Source organism: Ornithorhynchus anatinus, chromosome 12 (genome assembly GCF_004115215.2).
Source record: "Ornithorhynchus anatinus isolate Pmale09 chromosome 12, mOrnAna1.pri.v4, whole genome shotgun sequence".
Lineage (NCBI taxonomy): Eukaryota > Metazoa > Chordata > Mammalia > Monotremata > Ornithorhynchidae > Ornithorhynchus > Ornithorhynchus anatinus.
The window spans coordinates 33,031,291-33,056,775 of record NC_041739.1 but is presented as its reverse complement, the minus strand read 5'-3'; the positions used below and the strand labels follow the sequence as shown (position 1 = coordinate 33,056,775).

Below are 25,485 nucleotides of genomic sequence, written 5' to 3'. Positions count from 1 at the left end.
CCGAGGTACCGTGAGTAGGCTGGTGTTGGAGGAGCAAAACACGTGGGCTGGGTGGTAGTAGGAAATCAGCCAGGTAAAGTAGGAGGGGATAAGGTGATGGATTGAAAGCCCCTTACGCTAGTTATCTATCATCCAGGCTCTTGTTGTTTCCTTAAACACTGAGAAATTAACATTCAGACAAGTCAAATGACCTGTCTCAGCTCCCACGGCAAGTCACCGGCAGAGCTGGGGCTAAAAGCCTCATCACCTCATCCCCAGTGCTGCTCTGGGGTGGCAGGGAGGAGGAGGTATTATCTGTAGCCTGTAAACTCCTTGTGGACAAGGATTCTGTCTACCAACTCTACTGCACTGAACTTTCCCAAGTGCTTAGTACGGTGCTTTGCACACAGCAAGTGTTCGGTAAGTGCCGCTGATTGAGAAACAAGGCCACCGGTTGATTTGCAGACTATTTCTGCTTCGAAATAGTCAAGCCAGTGATGTCGGCGATGTCCGGGGTCATCGCAAAACTAACGAGAAGCGGCGTGGCTTAGTGGAAAGAGCGGGGGTTTGGGAGTCAGAGGTCAGGGGTTCGAATCCTGACTCTCCCACTTGTCAGCTCTGTGACCTTGGGCAAGTCACTTCACTTCTCTGTGCCTCAGTGACCTCATCTGGAAAATGGGGATGAAGACTGTGAGCCCCACATGGGACAACCTGATTACCCTGTATCTACCCCAGCCCTTAGGACGGTGCTTGGCACATAGTAAGCGCTTAACAAATACCAACATTTTTATTTATTTAATTCCTTCCCCAATATCTCTCCAGTAACCCAATGAATAATTGGTTCAGATAATACTACTGCAAAACACATTGCCATTTTACCTCCGAGACCCTCTCTCTCTGCCTGGGGGCTGGGTTTATTTCTGCAGCCTGCAAGAGGGAGACCACTTGGCTTCACACGCCCTGACGCACGCACACCCACCTGCACGGTTTTCCTCCTGGAAGCAGTGTTGCCTAGTGGAAAGAACACAGGCCTAGCAGTCAGCGGACCTGGGTTGTCATCTCAGCTCCTCTATTGGCCTGCTGGGTGACTTTGAGCAAGTCATTTATTTACCTTGTCTGTGCCTTAGTTCCCTCATCTGCAAAATGAAGATTCAATACCTGTAAGCAGCGTGGCTCAGTGGAAAGAGCCCAGGCTTGGGAGTCAGAGGTCGTGAGCTCTAATCCTGGCTCCGCCACTTATGAGCTCTGTGACTTTGGGCTAGTCACTTAACTTCTCTGTGTCTCAGTGACCTCATCTGTAAAACGGGGATTATGACTGTGAGCCCCACGTGGGACACCCTGATTACCTTGTATCTACTCCAGGGCTTAGAACAGTGCTTGGCACACAGTAAGCACTTAACAAATACCACCATTATTATTATTCCTGTTTAGACTGTGAGAGTACCCATGTGGGACCTGATTTCCTTGTATCTATCCCAGTGCTTAGTATAGTGCTTGGCACATAGTAAGTGCTTAACAAGCGTCCCAGTTGCGTGTTAGAATCATCAGTCCTGGAAATTACTGCCATTTCTCTACCTGTTTATTCTGTATTATATTTTCCCAAGCGCTTAGTACAGTGCTCAGCACAGTAAGCACTTTATAAATATGACATTGAATGAAGGGATACCTCACCCAGCACTCACTCAAGCCGACTGCCCTATCTCCTCCTTAAAATGTATCATCTACCTTCCGCTGCTTCCAGACTCAGGGGAAGAGAAGAAACTAGCTTCACTAATCAGGGACGGAGTTTCCAGTCACTGTTTCCAGGAAACGTCAGGAGGCTCAGATTCACCTGGCTCTTTGAATGTCTTTATCTAGCAAGAAGACTGGGCTCCTTCGGATCCCAGGAACCGTTTCAAATGAAAGGAGGGAGGCAGATGGCAAATCTGGGAAAAAAGGAAACACAGTGTCTCTCTCTGGCCTGTCCTTTCGAAGGATAAGAGGGTATGTTCAAAGATGCCCCGAAACAGATTCCCGTATGGTACACTGGACTGTCTACAGGCCGAGGACAAGGAGGCCATTATGAGGAGGTGCCCGTTGCCGTCATAAATCACAAAAGCACAGTTCCGGGAGAATTAAACTCGTTGTCCTTGAATTCTTCAGAAGACGGGATTGTGTTATTTGCAGCCCAAGTCCTCAGCATACATTTGAAATGTTAAACAGACGTGAAATTTGAATATAAACCTAGCTGTGAATAGATCTACTCATTTCACAGGAAATAGAATGTTTGCAAATGGTCCCAATGTTCCCTTAGAGATTTATTTGTTTGGGGAAGAAGTCGTAGAAATTCCTTCTCCCTCCCACAAAACAATTTGATTTTGGCTCTTAATGTTCAGTTACTTGTAAGCAGCAGGGGATACATTTTCCTTCCCTAACCCAATGTGGTCTGCGTTATTACTGAATAAATACATTATGACATATTCTATACCTCCGTCTGCAGTTTCAACAGCTGCGTGTAGCTCCCTGCCACCCACATTCAAGATGAACAAATAAATTACTCTGTGCAGAGGGAGTAACCGTGTATCTTTGAAAATGGAATTATCGTCCTGATAAAGGATAAGCTCTATTCAATTATGGGAAACAAATGTACAGAGCACTGACCTGCTCGAGGCGCTTTTCAAGGTTATTCAGTGCCTGGGTGGTGTTATCGAATCGTTTCTCCATCGTGCTCATTTTCGAATCGACGGGATTCTGCAGGAGGTTGAAGACAAGGATCACGCGAGAGAATCAGGCAGGCACACAACACAGAGTTTAACAAGCTACCACTAAAAACTGTATCTTGAATATGCACATTCAAAGTTCTCTTCTGCACGATGTTGGGATTTGGGTGGCACAACACTGACATTCAGTGGAAACACCAATTAATCTCTGTTGCTTGCTTAAGGAGGAAAAGCAGTGAATTTCTCAGAATACCTCTATCTCAGAATACCTCGAAACTAAAGGCTCTGGGTTGATTTTCAAGTTCCTATATATTCCACCTACTTCATTTCCCGGTATTCTCCTTATGAGGAAATAAGGGAGAGATTGCATTTAACGCTATCTTTTTGGGTTGCTCGTAGTTAAGGCAAGATAGATTCAGTTGAACATATTCCATTCACTTATCTCTTAAGCTAATGGGCTTCTTTATACCAAATAACATATGCCATATGGCTGTGGGTAAAGTTTGGTGGCCATCTCAGAATGAGTTTAAGCGATCGCTAGCTTATAATAAAGCACCTGCTAATATTGAAACTTCATAGTTTAGCAATTTTAGTCTGGGTGAGTGTCCCACTGTTCAAGTACTTTTTTAAAATGTTATTTGTAGGTGCTTACTCTGTGCCAGGCACTGTACTGAGCGCTGGGGTAGGTACAAGATGATCAGGTCCCACATGGGGCTCACGGTCTAAGTAGAACAGGGATTCATTCAATAGTATTTATTGAGCGCTTACTATGTGCAGAGCACTGTACCAAGCGCTTGGAATGAACAAGTCGGCAACAGATAGAGATGGTCCCTGCCGTTTGACGGGCTCACAGGGATGAAATCCACATTTTAGCAGTTGAGGAAACTGAGGCCCAGAGAAGTTAAATGGCTTGCCCCCGATCACACAGCAGACAACTGATGAAGCCAAAATTAGAACCCAGGTCTCTGACACACAGGTTCGTGCTCTTCCCCCTAGACCATGCTGCTTCTCTGGTTATTGGGAACTGGTTATTTGGTTACTTGGGGCACTGAAGTTCCCGAGGATCAGTGTAGGTAAAGAGAAGGTGAGAAGAGAGGTGAGAAAGGCATCAAAAGGACTCAGAAGAGCAGGGGCAAGGGAGGTTCTGTAAAATGACGGTGACTAGTAATTATAGTGGGTGGTAGGGATGGAATAGGTTGGCTTGAAAAGGTAGAGAAGATGAAGGATTGAGGGAGTTGGATAGGCTAATGTGAAGGGGCAGGTTGCAGGCCACTTCCCCCCATCATGGCATAGTGGGTACAGCATAGGCCTGGGAGTCAGAAGGACCTGGGTTCTAATTCTGGCCCCACCACTTGTCTGCTGTGCGACCTTGGGCCTTCAGTTCTCCTGTGCCTCAGTTAACTCACCTGTAAAATGGGGATTGAGAATGGGAGCCCCATGTGGGGCAGGGATTGGGTCCAACCCAATTTGCTTGTATCCACTCCAACTCTTATTACAGTGCCTGGTAACAAACACCATAATAATAATAATAATTATATCACAACCTTAATGGTGTTGCTTCATGCTGCTTGGCAGACAGGAAAACAACTACTGTTAAAAATCCAGGACCTTTTGATCTCTAAACTCTCTGTGGAAAGGGAATATGTCCACCAACTCTGTTGTACTGTATTCTCCCAGTGCTTAGTATAGTGCTCTGTCCACAGTAAGTGCTCAATAAATATCATTGATTGATTGATGTTTGTATCTATCCCATGGCTTAAAGCTCTGCTTGGTACATAGCAAGCACGGACGACATAAATACACAACCAACTAATGTGTAAACAAGGAGGAAAAAGAGGACATGAAGAGGAGCAGCTGCGTGGTCCAGAGCGTGGACCTGGGAGTCAAAGGACCTGGGATCTAATCCTGGCTTTGCCAATTGACTGCTGTGGGACCTTAGGCAAATCACTTAACTTCTCTGAGCTTCTGTTCTCCTGTTCTCCATCCTGTGTAGACTGAGTGTCCCATGTGGGACAGGGACTGTGCCCAACCTGATTAGCTTGTATCTACCCCAATGCTCAGCACAATGCTTGGCACATAGTAAGCACTTAAAAAGAAGGTTCCTTGTCCAAGGAGATCTACTGTGATGTTGCTATGGTGTCATTTTTTTTTCGGTACTTGTTAAGTGCTTCCTGTGTGTCAAGCATTGTTCTAAATGCTGGAGTAGATACATATTTATCACACTGGACCCAGTCCCTGTCCCACATGGGGTTCCCAGTCTAATTAGAGGGAAGGGATTTAATCCCCATTTTACAGATGAGGTAACTGATGCACAGAGAAGTAATTTGCCCCAGGTCACACAGAAAGCAATTAGCAGAGCCAGAATTAGAACCCAGGTCATCTTTCTCCCAGGCCCATGCCCTTTCCACTAGGCCATGCTGCTTCTCTGAAAGCCTAACACTGATTTTCTTAGAGGGTTTGGGTGCCATTTCTCAATATATTAGCCATGTTACCAAGAGAGTTTGAACAGAAGGGTGGAGAAGGGGAAAGGAAAATGGAAGGGAAAATCTACAAATGGGTTAATCAGCCCCTGAATAACTGAGATGAGACCGAACAGTGGCTCATTCAGGTCACATTGAGGATAATCTCAAAATCTAACTATTAGCAAGTAGTTGGTTTGTTTTTTTTTTTTTAACTTTTCATGTAACTTAAATTAGGGAAAGTCTGCATTGGGCTGTTAACTGCTGCAGGGGATGCCAGGGAAAGAGCTAATGAAAGCCATCAATTACATTTTCAAAATGGATTAGCATTTTTGAACTGCTGCATCAATCAGTGTGTGGCTTTTTATTGTCGCTCAGCATCAAAATCGGTTAGTCTTCTTTTGAGGATCAGTAGTCTTTTTATTCAGAGTAAGATGGGGCAGGAAGCATGAATAGGGATTTTGGGAAAGCAGGTGGCAGATTCCCAGGGATAAAAATCCAAACCTCCTGAATGTCGGGGCCTGATTTTTTTTTTTTTTTTCTTTTTTGAGCCAGTGGAGCAGGTCTCTAATGGAAGGATGAAGGAGTGTCACATTTTGGAAAAGTAGCAAACGTTACATACCTGGGCCCTGACAGAATGAATGAGAGAATCCATGGCAATCTCCGTGGAAAAAAAGCGGTCTGTTAAATTAAGCAGGTGGTTTTGCAGCTGAGTTATTCTGTCCTTCACTTCTTGAAACTCCAAAGCAGTGGACTCATTCAGTTTATAAACACACTCAAGTAGGTGGGAAATATCCTGTGGGAGGGAAAAAATACAGGGGTGGGAAAAACAAAACCATGATGATTAACTGTATGTCGCTCTGGAAATGAATGAGTTACTGCCATGGCAACTATTGTGAGAAGGAACCAATGCTGTATCCAGAGCTGATACTAAGTAAAATGGCATTTTTTGTGAAATCTGTCTGGGTCCTCTGTAGTTGGCACTGTGCAGTTTACTATTGAAAAATGACTCCCTCTTTGGATTTTTTTTTCTAACTTCCAAAACAGGACTGCGCCCCATCGCTATACATCCTAGGAGAGGTGGACGTATTTCTTCCACCTCCTCAAGCCTGCTTATTAGTGTGTCCCGGGTATATCATGAAAACTGAAGTTCTTAGAAACCAACCAGCCCCCCACTACTGGATAATCTTCTTGGTTCCGACTGTTAAATGAAATCTTTTTTTGGTTGAAAAGACGTAGATTTTGCTTCAGCCTCAATACAGCCAAAGCAAAATAGGACGTGCCTCAGACTCAGTCTTCCATCGAGACAGCGACATCACCCCCAAGTCTTCCATGATAATCCCACAGGGTCCTCGCTACTGAAATATGTTTCTTAATTATTGAACATTGAAGACCTGTGTGTCAGTTGTCACCGATGTAAATGCAAAACATCTTTAACAGCGAGTTTATTCTCAGGTGCAGGGACCAGTGCAGATATGCCATATATTACAAGGAAGAGGTGCATTTCTCTAAGATATCATCTATGCAGGAGGGACATGGTGTCAGCAGATCAATCCTTCTACTGCACAGAAGTTATCTTGTGGGCAAACTCCAAAGACAGATAATTTCAGCTTTTTTAGATTGTCACACTGAGGAAATCCGGTCTAGCTCCAGTTTGATGCACCTACCCAACAGATTTTGAATATCCTCAACCCCGTGGGGATCATATTCAAGACAATACATGGTTGTTCTTCCTCTTGCTCTCAGTATTAGTAATTCATTTTGTCTGTCATCATTCTTGAAGACAGGGAAAGCACCCTTAATCCTCTCCATCCTCAGCCCCACAGCTCTTTTGTACGCTGAGAAGCAGCGTGGCTCAGTGGAAAGAGCCCGGGCTCGGGAGTCAGAGGTCATGGATTCGAATCCCCACTCTGCCACTCGTCAGCTGTGTGACCGTGGACAAGTCACTTCACTTCTCTGTGCCTCAGTGACCCCATCTGTAAAATGGGGATGAAGACTGTGAGCCCCACGTGGGACAACCTGATTATTCTGTATCGCCCCCAGCGCATAGAACAGTGCCCTGCACATAGTCAGTGCTTAACAAATACCAACATTATTATTATTATATCAGTAATTTATTTGTATTAATGTCTGTCTCCCGCTGTAGACTGTAAGCTCCTTGTCGACAGGGAATATATCTACCAACTCTGCTATATTGTACCGTCCCAAGTGTGTGGTGTAAAGTGCTCTGCACAGAGTAAGCACTGAATCAATATGATAGATTGGAATGTGTGTCTTCAGTTATACACTCCCAGACAGTCCAAGGCTTTGCACTCCATAGTACTCAATAAACTGATGATTAACTGAATCTCTTGTATTTATTGAGCACTTACCACGTGCAGAGCACTGCAGTAAGTGTGGGAGAGCACAACATAACAGAGTTGGTAGACATATTCCCTGCCCACTACGAGTTCACAATCTGGGAGGTGGGGAGGGGGATGGACAGAAGTTAATATAAATAAATTACAATTACTGGGGGCTGGTGGGGAGACATGAATATAGGGAGCGACTCAGGGTGATGCAGAAGGCAGTGGGAGGAAAAGAAAAGAGGGCTTAGTCAGGGAAGGCCTCATGGAGGAGCTGTGCCTTCACTAAGACTTTGAGGTGGGAGAGGGGGAAAGGAAGAGTGATATGAAGGAGGAGGGTGTTCCAGGCCACAGTCAGGATGCGGGTGAGAGGTCAGTGGCCTGTCAGGGATCTCTTTGGGTCCAGGTTTCAGAGTACTATTCCCTTGCTTCAGTGCTCCCTCCTAATGTTAAGGTTCTTGGAAAATTCATTAATGAATGCTTCTCCCCTTAGTGGTTCTTGTTGAACAAACGTCCATCAGATTTCCTCGCTGCCTACCTAGTGAAACAACTATAACCACCTTCCCAACTCCCGAGGGTCCAATCAAGGGTCCGGGGGTTATTAGCTGAAGTTCGATGGCCGCCGGCCGCCCCTATTCAAAGTGGTCCTAGGACTGTATCCGGGCCTTAAATTAATAAATTAATGCAGAAATCTAAAATCAAAATGCTCTTCTGAAATGCCACTATATTAATCAACAGGATCCCTTAAGTCTCAGAACTATGCTAACTCACATGTGAGGATTTACAGTTGAATTTTGATAGGGGAGGGGGAAACCCTGGAGTGAGCATTTTCTATTTAAATAGTACTTCCCGTTGCCTCTGATTGATTATGCAGAGGCCCTGGACTTCCCAGAGATCAAAAATGAATCATTTTGAAATGTGGCCACCTGAGGGAGATGAATAACAGTATTTGCTTCATTTTTCTCTATCCAACAGACTGAAAACAGATCGGAAATTGTTGTTTCCCTTCACCACTGTGCAGTGTGTGGATGCGCGCACACACACGTGCCCAATTCTAAATGTCCCTGCCTGTAGCGGACCCAAAGACGTGGCAAAAACAGAGAGAAATGAGAATAATAATAATGTAAATAATAATGTTGGTATTTGTTAAGCGCTTACTATGTGCAGAGCACCGTTCTAAGCGCTGGGGTAGACACAGGGGAATCAGGTTGTCCCACGTGGGGCTCACAGTCTTAATCCCCATTTTACAGATGAGGTCACTGAGGCACCGAGAAGTTAAGTGACTTGCCCACAGTCACACAGCTGACAAGCGGCAGCGCCGGGATTCAAACCCATGACCTATGACTCCAAAGCCCGTTCTCTTTCCACTGAGCCACGCTATACAAGTTCATTTCCAAGAAATGGTGAAACCACATAAGGGAAGTCAGTCAACTGTATTTACTGAGCACTTAGTACAGTGTTCAGCAGGCAGTAAGTGCTTGCGAGAGTTCAGTATAATAATAAACTCGCCCGCAACGAGTTTACGGTCTAGAGAGGGAGACAAACATTAATATAAATTATGGATATGGATCTAAGTGCTTCTTTCTACTTCTACCCTCTTCTATCATTCTCCACCTAATTCAGAGTTGGAGGTTCTTCCTACCTGGTTCTCTGTTCACCTCTCTGACTTTGGCTTCTCTGTTTTGTTTGCTGGCTCCTCTTCTGCCTTCCATCCTTGTATTCTTGGCCTTCCCCAAGCTCCGGTTACTTGTCCCCCTACTCTTCTCCCTCAAACCTCACGTCCTCACTTTGCTTCAGCTGCCCTCACTATGCAGACAACTCCCACATGTATTCATTTATTCTTACTGAGTACTTACTCTGTGCAGAGCACTGTGCTAAGCTCTTGGGAGAGTACAACACAACAACAGACACACACTCTGCCTACAACGAGCATACAGTCTAGAGAATGCGCTTACAGCCTCTTCTCTAGCCCTGTCATTCAATCTACTTGTGTGACTGTGGGCAAGTCACTTCACTTCTCTGGGCCTCAGTGACCTCATCTGTAAAATGGGGATTAACCGTGAGCCTCGTGTGGGACAACCTGATTACCCTGTATCTACCCCAGCGCTTAGAACGGTGCTCTGCACATAATAAGCGCTTAACAAATCCCAACATTATTATTATTACAAACCTAATCTTACCCAAGTGCTTAGTACAGTTCTGCCCACAGTAAGTGCTCAAGAAATGTACTTTCCAAGTGCTTAGTACAGTGCTCTGCACACAGTAAGTACTCAATAAATATAATTGAATAAAGAAATGCCACTGATGGATTGATGGATTTGAATGCTGTTGTCCTTATCTGACAAACGCAGGCAAATTACTAAACCCAAAAGAGACCTCGACATCCAGGATGATCTGGATGCTGAGTTCTAAGCAGAAATGGAACGACCTGAACTCTGATGTACTTCGCATAGGACAACAGTGACCAAAACTTCCATTTGCTAGGAATAAATTTGTTTTCTAATTTCTAAGTATGGTCAGCTCATCAGTGATGCCAGATGCTGCTTGTACATTGTCAGTTAATGGAACTCAAAGCTCAGCCAAATGAGCGGAACATCAGGATGTCCAAGGTTGCATATTGGGCTACTCTAGAGGAATATTTTCCTCCTTAATGCTTCAGGGACAACATGTACGTGGAAAAATGAGAGTGAAACTAATAGCAATCCAGAGCAGATTGCTTGTTTCAGCAAATGCTCTGCTAATTCCACTGCTGCTTTTGAACATCAAACTTTTCCATCCTTCTGAGAAACTCTACGGCAGAGGATAACTAATTTATCAAAACATCTCTAGAATTTGCTCCTTCCTTTCCAAACTGCTATTGCACTGACTCAAGCACATAATAATGATAATTGTTAAGCACTTACTATGTGTCAAGCGCTGTTCTAAGTCTTGTTCTGTCAAGTTGTTGCGACCGTAGTGACTCCATGGACACATCTCTCACAGAATGCCCCACCTTCGACTGCAATCCAGTGGATCCATGGAGGTTTCTTCCTAACAATACGGAAGTGGTTCGCTATTGCCTTTTTACACACAGTAAACTTGAGTCTTTGACCTTGACACTCTCCCGTGCCGCTGCTGCCCAGCACAGGTGAGTTTTGACTTGTAGCAGATTGCCTTCCACTCGCTGGCCATTGGCCAAGCTAGGAATGGAATGGACAGGCCTCTGCTCGACTCTCCCTCCTATAGCTGAGACTGGTAGAGTACCGGAAACTCTCCAGATGTGATCCAGAGAGGGGCTGTTCTAAATGCTGCGGTAGATACAAGATAATCAGCTCAGGCACAGTCCCTTTAACACATGGGGCTCACAATCTAAGTAGAAGGGAGAACAGGCATTGAATCCCTATTTTATAGATGAGGAAAGAGGCACAGAGAAATTAACAGACTTGTCTAGGACCGTAGAGCAGACAAGTGGAAGAGCCTGAGTTAGAACCCAGGTCCTCTGACTCCCAAGCCCTCGATCTTCCTCGACGCCAAGCTCTTTCTTAATGTATCCTACCTCCACTGTTGCCTCAGTCTCCATGCTGATCTCTCTACCTCCAGCTTCTCCCCTCTCCAGTCAAATCAATCCACCAGTCGTATTTATTGAGCACTTATTGTGTGGAGAGCACTGTACTGAGCACTTGGGAAAGTACAATATAACAGAGTTGGTAGATATGTTCCGAGCCCAAAAGGAGCTTACTCCTTTTGCTTCACTCTGCTGTCTGGATCATTTTTCTAAAAGATTATTCTGTGCATGTCTCCTCAAGTGCCTTCCGATGGGTTGCCCATCCATCTCCACGTCAAGAAGAAACTTGGCATCATCGGATTCAAGGAACTCAATCAACTCTCACCCTACTTATTTTCACTCCTCTTCCACTAAAACCCAGCTTGCACACTTCGCTCCTCTAATACCAACTTACTTTCTGTGCCTCAATCTCATCTCGCCCACTATTGACTCCTTTTTCACATCCTCCCTCTAGCTTGGAACTCCCTTCCAACTTTTTAATAATCAAATTGTTAAGTGCTTACTATGTGTCAAGCATTGTACAAAGCACTGGGGTAGACGCAAGCTAATCAGGTATTACACAGTCTATGTCCCACATGGGGCTAAAAACGTTATCAATCCCTATTTTACAAATGAGGTAACTGAGGCACAGCTATGTTAAGTGATTTGCCCAATATCCAGCAGATAAGTGGTGGAACCAGGAATTGAGCACGGGTCCTTCTGAAACCCACGTTAATGCTCTATCCACCTGCCACCTCCTATCTTCCTTTCTTCAAGGTACTTCTAAAATCTTATCTCTTCCAGGAAGCCTTTCTTGATTAAGGTCTCTCCCCCAATCCCATTTTCCCCTTCCTAAGGCCTCCCCCGTGCATTTATTCTCACCCGCTAAGCACTTGGGTGTTCATCCCCCTCCCACAAAGCTCTATCCTTGGTGGCTTCCCTTGTCTGTCATTTCCTTTAAAATCTGTCTCATCCATTAGATTGCAAACTCCTTGAGGGCAGGGAACAGGTCTTCCGATTGTATCATGCTCTCCCAACACTTAATATAGTGCTGTGTACACTGCAAGCATCGAAAAGATTCACCTCCTCCAAGAGGCCTTCCCAGACTGAGCTACCCCCCGTTTTCCCTCTGCACCTCCCCTTTCCCCCTTCACCTCCCCTCAGCTGAGCCCCCTTTCCCTCTGCTCCTCCCCCCTTCCCCTCCCATCAGCACTGTGCTCACTTGTATATATGATTTATTACCTTATTTATTTTGTTAATGAGGAGTACATCCCCTAGATTCTATTTATCATGATTATGTTGTCTTTGTTTCATTCCGTTTTGCTCTGCCGTCTGTCTCCCCTCATTAGACTGTGAGCCCGTCACTGGGCAGGGATTGTCTCTATCTGTTGCCGAATTGTACGTTCCAAGCGCTTAGTACAGTGCTCTGCACATAGTAAGCGCTCAGTAAATACTATTGAATGAATAAGATACCACTGATTGACCGATTGGCAACAGATAGTCTAGTGGAGAGAAGACAGGGCAGGACTTGGAGTCATACTTGGACTTTGAGTTCTAATCCCAGCTCTACCACTAGTCTGCCATGTTACCTTCAGTAAGACACCTTCTCTGTGGCTGTTTCCTCTTCTTTAAAATGGGGATGAAAAACTATTCTCCCTCCCTTTTGCAGAGAGAGCTACATAGGAGACAGAGGCTGTTTCCAACCTTATTATCTTGTATGCAACCTCAGTGCTTTTTTGTTACTGCCATGCTATATCAATTTATGGGCCGAGGTTTCCGTACCTGGGAACACTCTGCTCAATATTCCAGATCAGAAACGCGAGTTTAATTGATTAAAATCAAGAAACTTGAGCTTTCCTATAACTACGGGGGATCCTTTTTTTAATTCAATTTTTCTGTGTTAGTTTTGCATCCCATCCAACTACTGCACTGTAGGATCTGAAACCAGATAGCCCCCTAGCAGATTTTAATACACTAATTTTTACCAACTTCCTAATATATGACTTGAAACACATGTCTCGGGAAGTCTAGACCTCAGGAAAAAGCCTGCACCATTCTAATTTCACTTCTCCCCTAGGTCTAGGGGAAGTTGCCAAACAATATACCTGGATTTTTTCCGGAAGGTAGCCGGTTGTGTTCTTCTCAGTGAATACAGACTGTTTGCTAGACTTCTTGGAAACCATCTTGCCTGTGGAAGGAATGCCCTATAAGAAAATAATATTCCATTATCGTTCAATCAGAACAACTACAGTGCACAAAGATCTTCTTCATTTCCTAAGAAATCCAGCCCCACAAGAGAGTCACTTGAGAACGGGTGGCTGTGACCCTCTATGACTTCCAAATCTGACAGCGTCTTCCAGCACTCATAATGTTAGTTCCATGGATGATAGCCATAAATTCTGGTTTTATTATTTTGTCTTTAGGAAGAACAACGTAAGATAGTCATATGTCTAAGGTGTTCATAGGCAGAACAGCATTCTTTGTCCACGTATTTCCTTATAAATGATCGAGATTGCCAAGAATGACTGAAAGGACCTCGAAGGAGCCTATTGGTGCTATCAGAGATTGTGGGACAGATCCACTGGGGAAGTTTGCCTAGCTGACAGGATTTTGCAACTCTTAGAGAAATCTGCAAAGTTATCGGTAGCTAAAGCATTTTCTTATTAGTTGTGCCCTTCTGCAGCTCTTTACACTTTCCCACATCTGGTTCAGCTTTAACCAGTGCTTAAGTCCAGTGAGAGCATTCATCCTCAGGCCAGCACTCTGCTGTGAGTATTGAAAGAAGAGAGTGGGAAATTGCAAACATTACAGTTAAGTGGAGACTGGATCACATGGCATTTTTCAATAGAAGAATATTTGGAATCACTTAGATCTTGTCAAGAGCAGCCTGCTATTTACGCTATTAGAACTGTATCTTGCTGGTGAATGATTTGGAATCTTTTAAGTAACTTAATGTAAATATAGAGAAGTGGCATGGCTTAGTGGCTCACGGGAGGAGTTGGGTGAACTGAGAATTTCAGTGGAGATTTATGGTTCAATAGGATTGCCAATTGCATGTGTTTACTGAGCTCCAATAACAATAATAATAATAATGGTGGCATTTATTAAGTGCTTATTATGTGCCAGGCACTTTACTAAGCAGTGGGGGTAGATACAAGGTTGGACACATTCCCTGTCCCACATGGGGCTCACACTCTTAATCCCCATTTTACAGTGGCACAGAAAAAGTTAAATGACTTGCCCAAGGTCCCACTGCAGACATGGGGCTGATCCAGGATAAAGTAGATAATACTGGAATAGGCGCCAGGGTTATATTGCGAAAAAAATGTCTTCTTCATTCAACCATGGGGAGAATAGGTGGGAAATAAGAGGGAGAGGGTCAATCCCAAATCACTAGTTGTGTCCCTGGAACAGTGAGATACCCTTCGCCACTTCAAAGTACACCCCCACCTAGTTAAACCAGACAGAAGATGTCTCGGACACTCTAATTTAGACACTTCCTTTCCTCAGCTGGGCTGAAAGAGCTTTCACACATATCTGGAAACTCGCTCATTTGATCATTCCTATAGTCCTTTAAGGTAGAAGATGATATGTATTCTTCTCCCCATTTTACAGATTGAAGGTCTGAACTAGCTGCCTTGATTTATGTAACAAATAAAGCAGGGCAGAGTTGGGACTACAATCCCCAAAACTAGATGAATCCTCTATCGACCAAAATGCTCTGGCTTCTACTTAAACAGACTTTTTGATGGGTGGTGATGATTGTGATTTTTTCTTAAGTGCTTACTATTTTTCAGACCGTGTACCTAAGTACTGGGGTCGATACAAGATGAGAGGGTCCCACATGGGGGTCAAACTCTAAATAGGAGGTAGAACAGGTGTTGGATCCCCATTTTGCAGATGAGGAAACTGAGGCTCCGACAAGTTAAGTGGCTTGCCTGAGATCACACAGCAGGCAAGTGGCAGAGCTGGGATTAGAACAGAGGTCCTCTGTCTTCTCCTCCTGCTTTTCCCATCATGGTTGACACACTACCATGCCCTCCCTATCCCTGAAGTGCGGACTTGTCATCATCTTTAACTCTACTGTCTTTTACCTCCTACAAAATCCTGCCGTCTTCCTCCTTACTATTATCCAGATCTGTCCTCGATCTCTGTGGCCTCCACTCTGGGTCAAGCTCATCTCCCTGCTGCATTACCACAATAGCCTCCTTAATGGCCCCTCTCTGCCCTCTCTCCTCTTCAGTCACTTCACTTTACTGTTTCAGATCATTTTTCTATAACTTCTGCTGTGAGAAGCAGCGTGGCATAGTGGATAGAGCATGGGCCGGGGAGTCGGATGAACCTAGGATCTAATTCTGGCTCCTCCACTTGTCTGCTATGTGACTTCATTTTACTTCTCTGTGCCTTGGTTACCACATCTGTAAAATGGGGATTAAGACTAGGAGCCCCAAGAGGGACATGAACTGTGCCTAACCTGATTATCTTATCAATGCCTTTGTCTCTCCTACTTATGTAGGCCGTAAGCCCCATGTGGGACAGGAACTGTGTCCAACCTGATTAACCCCAGCACTTAGAACAGTACCTGTCACATAGTAAACCCTTAACACATACCTTTAAAAACAAACAAAAAAAAACTTGTCAGGATGCATCTTCCTATTCTGCTAAAACTTCCAGTGGCTATCCATTTCTCTCTGCATCAAATATAAATTTCTTTCCATTTATATCCAGGCTCTTCACCAGCTTTCTCCTTTCCTGACTGTTCTCTAATTATTATTATGGTATTTGTTAAGCACTTACAATGTGCCAGAAAGTGTACCAAGTGCTAAGGTTAATCAGGTTGGACACAGCCCCTGCCCCACATGGGCCTCACAGCCCACATGAGTAGGAGGGAGGAAGGCATTGAGTCCACATTTTACAGATGAGGAAACAAAGACACGGAGAAGTGATTGGCCCAGTGTCACAGGGCGGCCGACTGGCAGAGCTGGGATTAGAACCCAGCGGTTCTGACTCAAGGCCCGGGCTCTTTCCACTAGGACACACTGCTCCCTCTCTTCACCTGGTACACTGCATCGTGAACTCGTCACTCCTCCCAAGTAAATGTCCTACAGGTCCTCTACTCTCTACTCCCTACCTCTTCCTCGGAGAAGTGCTTAACACTACTAGGAACACCCTCCTTTTCTAATTTACCAAATAATGTCCCTTCCTCCCTTCAAAGCCTTCTGTAAAAATCTATCTCTTTAAGGATGCATTCTCTGACCAACCCTGTCCTGTCTTAATCATGTCATCCTTAATACCTATGCCTAAAATAGTTTATTTATTCCATTTCTTTACCTTACTTTAGTGATTTTCAGTTGTATCTATGTTTTTCTTCCTGTTCCCACTGTAAATAATGCAGTTGGTCTTTACCCAACTCCCCAGTTAGACTGTAAATTCGCCTAGAACAAGGATCATATCCATTCATTCTTATTACATGCTCTTCACACAATAGGTGCTCAGGAAATGTTTATGGATAAATAATTTCTTGATCCAGCACTTACTGCCTTCAGGACTGTACTAATTGCTCAGGAGAGGACAGTGTGATGGAGTTGATAGGATCCCTGCTCTCAAGGAGTTACAACCTTGTGAGGAGGCTGCAGTCTTTTTCTATGTTTATTTGCCCATCCTGAACTCTTTGAGGAAGGCTGGGTGGGTGTGCTGGGTTTCATCTGCTTTCTCCCTGTACTGAGGAAGCAGCGTCTCCTCATGTGTGAAGAAGGACTGGATTAGACCTTAGCCCAGTGAAAAGACCACAGGCCCTTAACAAATGCCTTTAAAAACAAACAAAATCAACTTGTCAGGATGCATCTTCCTGCTCTGCTAAAACTTCCAGTGGCTTCCCATTTCTCTGTGCCTCAGAAGCAGACGACATATGTTCTAATCCCTGCTCTACCATTTACCCATTTTCCGCTGCTGCGCGTCCTTGCGCAAGTCAGCGTAATCCCCGTGTGGGCAGGGATTGGCTCTCTTTATTACTGAATTGTACTTTCCAAGCGCTAAGTACAATGCTCTGCACACAGTAAGTGCTCAATCAATACAATCGAATGAGTTTCTCTCTGCCTCAGTTCCGTCATCTGCAAAATGGGGATTCAATACCTTGTGCTCCCTGCTATTTAGAATATGAGCCCCATGTGGGACTGGACTATGTTGTAACCACCCCAGCATTTAGTACAATGCTTGGCACACCTAGTAAGTGCTTAACAAATACCACTACTGGATGATTAAATTAGTTATATATTGGCCAGCAGTCCACCTGGATTCTCTGGGAAACTTTTAAAGGAAAATCTCCATTTATCCAAGAAATGAACATCAAAAAAATGTTCTCCAATTTACCTGTCACTCTTTGCCCTGAATCTTAAGCTAAAGGGTGGCTTTTAGCCATCCACCCTCAGAACAGGGCACCCTGTTATCATCTTGTATCTACCCCAGCACTTAGTACAATGCCTGCCACATAGGAAGTTTTTTAACAATATTAATTATATTTATTGAGCACTTACTCTGTGCAGAGCACTGTACTAAATGCTTAGGCAAGTACAACATAACAGACACATTCCCTGCCCAAAGTGAACTTACTACATGTATTATTATTGTTGTTACTATCTGATAGTAACTTGGTCTTGAATCGGGAAGGAAGCCATGAAAAAATCATGCAAACTTAAATTCCATTAGACATGCCAGAGAGGAAAGTGGAAATCCTTGTTTGCAAAATGGAAACAGCTGAAAAATTTCATGTTCCCGAAATGGAGGCAAAAAGAAGTACAGGGAGAGTCCAAAGAGCAAACTGACTGGCCCCTAAAACAGTTCTGTTCAGGATATTCTGTTCAAAATATGTCTATCGTGAATGCAGATATACTAAACTTTTCTCATTAACTCTTTAAAATAAAATTTCTTCCTCCTCCTCACTTCCCTTCAAATAGTCTGTCCTGTCAGATAATCTAAAATACAAATCTAAGTTGGGTAAATCATATATCTTCCTTACCTGCTGGTTTGAGTCTTTGAATTTGAATTCCGTCTGTTCTTTCCTGCTGTTATTTATTTCTGCATCCTTCTGCTCACTGGCATTACTCTTCAGAGAGACTGTTCCCGTACAAAAATACATCATAGAGCATCAGTTTTCAAATCTTCATGGGCACCTCCACGCTTAAAGTAGACACGATGCATCAAGACATGTTCCTTTTATAAACATACTCACTAGAAGTTGATTAATTTAATCTCTAGTCCAGACAGTGTACAATACAAGGGGATTCTGAGTTTCAAAGAGATGTGAATTTACAATTGTAAATTAGAATGCCCTTCTGGGTATGACCTCTCATCAGTTTAATCTTCTGTCTCATATTGACACTAAAATATATAAGAGGAGAAGTGTTGACTATTCAACCCCATGGTAATAGAGAGAACGGCTAATGTTCCCATCTTTTTCCTCTAAGACCTCATCGTGGACCTCTATACGTGCAGCCATTTAAGGTTTCTCAAGCCGTCAACATCCCCAAGTAATCTGTCATCCTTGCATTTATGCAAACCCTTCTTGGACTTATTGATATGTTCTACCTCCACAATTTCCTGTGGAATAAATTCCATATGCTTCCCACCCACCGTACCAAGAAGGCATTCCTTTTATTTGCTTTAAACCTCCCACCTTCAAATTTCAAAGAGTGTCTTCTAGTTTTATTGCCGTGGCATTTGGTAAACAACAGTTCTGTGTTCACTCTATCCACACGCTTCAAGCCCTTGATAACTTGAATCATGCCACCACTCAGCCTCGGACTTTGAAGACTAAAATTAACTAAAACTTTTTGTCTAGTAAAAACTGAAATGCTAAATCAATTATCTTAGTTGCTCATTTTTGTAATGTGCCCTCATAATGAAGTGGTAACCAGAACAATAGGTAGTATTCCAGGATCTGCCTTGGGCATGCAATGATTTTATAAAGGAGCAAAAATACACTTTTTGTTTGATCATTGTGGTATTTTTTAAAGGCTTACTGTGTGTCAAGCACTATACTAAGCACTGTTCCTTATCTTCCCTCCCAAACCCTGTCCTCTCCCTGACTTTCCCATCACTGTGGACAGCACAACCATCCTTACCATCTCATAAGCCCGCACCTTAGTGTCATCCTTAGTGTCATCCTTGACTCCACTCTCTCATTCAGCCCACGTAGCCAATCCGTCACCAATGCCTGCCGGTCTCGCCTTCACAACATTGCCAAGATCCGCACTTTCCTCTCCATCCAAACCGTTACCACATTAGTAAATGCACTCATCCTGGCCCCATTGGATAACTGCATCAGCCTCCTTTCTGACCTTCCACTCTCCTGTCTCTCCCCACTTCAGTCTATATTGCACTCTGCTGCCCGGATTATCTTTCTACCGAAACGGTCTGGGCATGTCACCCCCCTCCTCGAAACTCTCCAGTGGTTGCCCATCAACCTCCGTATCAAGCAAAAACCCCTTACTGTTGGCTTCAAAGCTCTCCGTCACCTTGCCCCCTCCTACTACACCTCCTTTCTCTCCTCCTACGTCCCAGAACACACACTCCACTCCTCTGGTGCTAATCTTCTCACTGTATCTCCTTCTCGCCTGTCCCGCCATCGAACCCTGGCCCACGTCCTACCTCTGGCCTGGAACACCCTCCCTCCTCAAAACCGTCAACCACATTCCCTCGCTTCAAAGCCCTACTGAAGGCTCACCTCCTCCGAGAGGCCTTCCCAGACTAAGACCTCCCTTTCCTCAGCTCCCCTCCCTTCCCCGTCACCGCGACTTGCTCCCTTTCCTCTCCCCCACCCCCACCCCACAGCGCTTGTGTCTATATGCATATATCTATAATTCTATTTATTTATATCGATGCCTGTTTACTTGTTTTGATGTATGTCTCCCCCCTTCTAGACTGCAAGTCCGGTACGGGCACGGATCATCTCTCTCTATTGCTGAATTGTACCTTCCGAGCCCTTAGTATAGTGCTCTACACACAGTAAGCACTCAATAAATAAGACTGAATGAATGAATACAAGATAATCAGATCCCACATGGGGTTCACAGTTGAAGTACAAGGAGAACAAGTATTGAATCCCCATCCTGTAGGTGAGGGAACTGAGGTACAGAGGAAGTAAGTGACTTGCCCAGCGTCACACTGTAGACCGGTGGGGGAACTGGGAGTAGAACTCTTTCCTCTAGGCCACCCTGCTTCTCCATGACTGAATATATGACTGTGTGCATATATCCAAGTAGCAAATAACAACCGCTTTACTTGCTCTTTTGTAAATTATGCCCAGAATGGGCTCTGAAACTAACTAGGAATAGTTTATTGAATTTCTCCAAGATGCTTTGATAGAATTTACTTTGAATGTTTCTCCTCCGTGTGAACTTCCAGAATCTAATCAAGACACAATGCAACGCAAAACCAGTGTGCAAGAGATGAAGATGGCTAAAGGATACCTCAACACTTATCCCAATCTCTCTCCCTCTACTGAAACAGTTTAGCAGGGCAATAAATGAACCAGGACTCTTCCCAGATATTAAATCTCTCAGATTGGGGTGCTTTAAGACTCCCAGGTAAAGACTGAGAGACTTTGAATCACCCAGAAAAGATACAAAACCATCTCGGAGTCATTGGCTGGAATGTTTGCTTCATATTACAAATGAAATTCATAAATAAAAATATGGGTTGCCAGGTCTCTGCCTGTACTTAACCTACCAGTTGTGCCTTTTAAACAAGAAACTCCAATTCTGGCATTCCGAAGCTTTTTCATAGTTTCAATTAAAACTCGGGGTTGTCTAGTGAGTTATACTGCTAGCCTTTCACTTCTCGAGGTGTGAGTTCACAGCGAGATGGCCCTGGATAAATTAGCTCATTTCATCCAAATTCCCATCTGTACACGTTCTGAAGCCACCAGCTAATATATCATATCGTCATGTAGTTCGTAGGCTGGTAATATATAAATCCAATTCTGTGTGTTAGGGGAAGACTGCAATTCATTGACAAAGCAGTAAAATAAATTTGGAAGATTCTCTTTTCCCTCTATTCTTTATTCAATTCCTTGCTATCAATCCCTTTCACAATACTGAATTTCATAAATACACATAACTCCAGGGAAACTCTGTCCTTTGCCAATATCTGAATTCAGGAAACTATTTTAAGAATTCGGTATCAAGATTTCACTTCCAATATTTATATGAACTCATTGGACGTACTCTACGGTCACTTAGCAACATAGCCTAGTGGCAAGAGCACGGGCTTGGGAGTCAGAGGATGTGGGTTCTAATCCTGGCTCTGCTGCTTGTCTGCTGGGTGACCTTGGGCAAGTCACTTCATTTCTCTGGGCCTCCGTTACCTCATCTTTAAAATGGAGATGAAGACTGTGAGCCCCACATGGGACAAGCTGATTATTTTGTATCTCCCCAGTGATTAGAACAGTGCTTGGCACATAATAAGCACTTGACCAATACCACCAATATTTTTAGAACGCATCCCAACAAAACTCTCATTTGGAGCACATCTTTCCTATGCATTGTTCCCTAAACAACTTCACGGGACAGCTATGAACGATATGAGTTAGAAGCTTAACACTGCACCGGGGAGACCAACCGATAAAGGGTAGGGAGCAAATCTATGTTTTCAAATGAGCCTTGAAAATCGATAGAAACAGTATATAGGTGACACTCCTGAACACTGTTTCGCAATGAAGATCACATAAGATTAATACAGTGTTCAGCACACTGTAAGAACTCGGTGAATACCATGGACTGAAGAAAAATCCATTTCAAAGATGACAACTGATGGAATAATCTTACCCAAGCACTTAGCGTGGTATTCTGCATACAGTATGTGCTCGAGAAATGCCATCGACTCATTGACCGATGTGATTGTCCCCAGAATGACTAGTCTCCGTTTCTGAGGCTGCCTCCTGGTATTCGGATCTTCACAGAGCCTTTGGTCAAAGTGAATAACCCCCTTTCCGATTGCTACCTGCCAGTCTGCTTAGTCCAGTGCTCTGCAAACAGTAAGCGCTCAGTAGATACGACCGGTCGATTGGAGGGTTAGTCCACCTCTATGTCACGATGTCAGTCAATCGTATTTAGTGCAGAGCGCTGTACTAAGTGCTTGGGAGAGTGCAATGTAACAAAAACGTTCCCTTTCCACAGCGAGCTTACAGTCTAGAGGAGAGCTTACGGCCTAGAAGATGAGCTTGCGGTCTACAGTCATAGTGTTGGAGGCTGTGCTTCACCATGTCTTTAAATAATCTATTTTGCCTTCCTAGCTTGCATGGGTCCTCTTTCAGGTCAGAAAACAGCAGCTGCTTGGACCTCCTGCGGTGGGTGAATTCTTCTCACACAGCCTGCCCACCAAAACTATTTTACTTTTGGTATGACCTCAGTGTAGGTGAGCTGAATCTAGTGTAACTAACTGTAGCAGAAACTTAGAGCAGATTTGATTGGAGTTATCCAGTGTGGCCTTCTGCATTGCTCGTTGTGGGCAGAGAACGTTTCTACCCATTCTGTTGTAGTGTACTCTCCCAAGTGCTTAGTACAGTGCTTTGCACATGGTAGACACTCAAATACCATTGATGACGATCAATTTAACTGCATAATAATCTGATATCCATGTTGCACAGAAGAGGAGCAGGAAAGACTTTCAAACCTTAGTCAGACTCTCCCAAGCACTTAATATATTGCTCTGCATACAGTAAGTGCCCAATAAATATGAGTGATTGACTGAATGAAAGCTTCATCTTTCCCCTTCTCTTCCAACTCTTCCCTGGGACTCAGTTTTTCCCTCCGTAAAATGGGGCTAGCATATCTGTTCTCCCCCTTAGAGCATGAGCCTCATGTGGGGCAAGAACTGTGTCCAATCAAAGTTATTTATTGAGCACTTACTGTACTAAGTGCTTGGGAGAGTACAACAGAATTAGCAGACATGTTCCCTTCCTATAATCTACTCGAGTGCTTAGTACAGTGTTTGGCAAATAGCAAGCAGTCATATACCACGATGATGATGACTCCCCAATTCCCGGACTCTGAGACCCGGGAGATGATGGTGCAGGAAAATTGAAGGAGAGCAGGACAAGAGAACAAAAAGCTCCTCAAAACATGCCCAAGGGCCCAGGGACAGTAGGAGAGTGAAACGTGTCTGCTATACTGTTACGCTATCCTCTCCCAAGTGCTCAGCACAGTGCTCTGCACACTGTAAGTGCTCCATAAATACCATCGATTGAAATATATGAATGAACACTGACCCCTACATCTGTCCCTTTAGCACTCCAAACCATGCAAGAAATTATTAGAGCTCTCTAGGATTCTGTCACTGATAGTAGCAGTAGGACTAGTAGTAGTCAGAGTAGTAATGGTGTTTATCGAACACCCACTGGTTGCCCTGCACCGTACTCAGAAAATGGAAAACTGCAACGGAAGCAAAATAATCAGTTCCCGCCCACGAGGAGCTCAGCCTCCCATCACCAGCCAGCAAGGCGTAGTGGATAGAGCACAGACCTGGGAGTCAGAAGGTTGTGGGTTCTAATCCCGGCTCCGCTACCTGTCTGCTGGGTGGCCTTTGGCAAGTCATTTCACTTCTTTGGGCCTCTGTTTCCTCATTTGTAAACTGGGGATTGAGACAGAGCCCCATGTTGGACAGAGACTGTGTCCAACCTACTTTGCTTGTACCTACTTCAGTGATGAGTACAGTGCCTGGCACACAGTAAGCACTAATAAATACCATAATTATTATTATATATCTTCACACATCACCATTTCCCCATCTCTAATTTAATGCCCGCCAGCCCCTGTAGACTATAAGCTCCTTGTGGGCAGGGCTCGTGTCTAACTCTGTAATAATAATAATGATGATAATTATGGTATTTGTTAAGCGCTTACTACGTGCCAAGCACTGTTCTAAGCGCTGAGGTAGGTACAGGTAATCCGGCTGTCCCACATGGAGCTCACAGTCTGCATTTCCATTTAACAGATGAGGTAGCTGAGGCACAGAGAAGCAGCGTGGCTCAGTGGAAAGAGCCCGGGCTTGGGAGTCAGAGGTCATGGGTTTGAATTCCGGCTCTGCCACATGTCAGTTGTGTGACTGTGGGCAAGTCACTTAACTTCTCTGTGCCTCAGTTACCTCATCTGTAAAATGGGGATTAAGACCGTGAGCCTCACGTGGGACAATCTGATTACCCTGTTTCTACCTCAGCGCTTAGAACAGTGCTCTGCACATAGTAAGCGCTTAACAAATACCAACATTATTCTTAATTATCATTGAGTGACTTGCCCAAGGTCACACAAGCAGACAAGTGGTGGAGCTGGGATTAGAACCCACGTCCTCTGGTTACCAAGCCCATGCTCTTGCCACTCTCCAAGGCACTTAGTATAGTGCTCTGCCCATAGAAAGTGATAAATAAATATGATTGACGTGTTTAAGGAGCGTGTATGGGTGTGTTTGTGTCTTCTAAAGCGGTAATGGAAGCAACTGGCTCCAAAACAATCTGTCAGCAGGGGTTTTAATAGGCATCAGAGGATTTTACATTGGAAAAATCATCTCAGCAATTCACTTGTCTTGGGCAGTGGATATTCTTTACCAGACTGTGCTGATTGAAAAACTGATTACTTAAAGGGGCAAGCATTGCCAATTTAGAACATGTCATCTCTTTCCATGTTCTTTTTTTTTCTCCTGCCTTTTCTGCATCAAAAATCATTGATACCGTTTGTATAGGAGTATTAAAGATACAGGCGAATACATTAAAATTGGGTAAAACTCAGTATTTCCTTAATCTGACCGATCCATCCAAAATCAAAATGGAAAAGAGTTAATGCATTATCTTGCTGGGGAAGGGAAGTGTACAGAATGCTAAATCCACAGGAAAAAGTCCATATCGATTTACAAGGCCATCTCCACATTGCCTATGTGTTTAGAAAGGATAGATGCAAAAATGCATATGCCTGCAGAGGAGAGATGTGATGTGTAAATGAAAAGCCACAATGCAAATGAATCAAAGGGGTCGGGTTCAGCAAACACCCGAGTGTATCGGGCAAAAATCGATCTTCTCTCCAATCTGAATGCCAAGGGTCTGGCTCTCAAAGCCACCTGGCCGATTTTCGATCCCGTATTCTCCACTACCTTCGGTATATGACTCTTACTGATGTCATGTGCATATAAAATATACACCCCGGGGACAAGAATGATCAGAGGCTTTGAACAACAACAAAGGAGTGCCCTGACAATACAACATGAAGAGAAACAGGAGAGAGAAACCTGTGAAGAATTAAAAGTCAGTTTGTATTAAGGATCTGCTCTGCATTTCTAAAAGTCAACCACTCTCCTTTCAAATATGTCTTTCCATTACAAACATTACCAAGAAACGACCACTGATTTCCTCCTCGAAATTGGACTGGAAGTTGGTAGGAAATCCACAGAGAGAAACCGTCTCCGCCCCATCACCCCTGCATCCCTCCAGCCACGAG

At 44.1% G+C, this 25,485-nt stretch overlaps 1 protein-coding gene and 1 non-coding gene across 7 annotated transcripts in view; both read right to left on the bottom strand.

Moving 5' to 3' along the window:
• LOC107547942 overlaps positions 1–25,485 on the bottom strand; it is a 92,993-nt gene that overhangs the window by 19,088 nt on the left and 48,420 nt on the right. For 5 of the 6 annotated variants that reach the window (XR_005660619.1, XM_039913707.1, XM_039913708.1 and 2 more), the window contains exons 6-9: positions 18,021–18,118; positions 13,111–13,209; positions 5,760–5,933; positions 2,620–2,709 (exon numbers count right to left, since the gene is read on the bottom strand). Coding sequence is in view for 5 of the 6 variants with exons in the window: in XM_039913707.1 (XP_039769641.1) it covers positions 2,620–2,709; positions 5,760–5,933; positions 13,111–13,209; positions 18,021–18,118 (461 nt within the window). In the remaining variant the exon portion in view is untranslated. Of the gene's footprint in view, positions 1–2,619; positions 2,710–5,759; positions 5,934–13,110; positions 13,210–18,020; positions 18,182–25,485 lie in introns of all 6 variants that reach the window. The other variant, XM_029076816.2, reaches the window with a different exon arrangement.
• LOC114815699 lies at positions 10,620–10,757 on the bottom strand. The gene has a single exon (XR_003763501.1). It is a non-coding gene; the product is annotated as a small nucleolar RNA SNORA7 (small nucleolar RNA).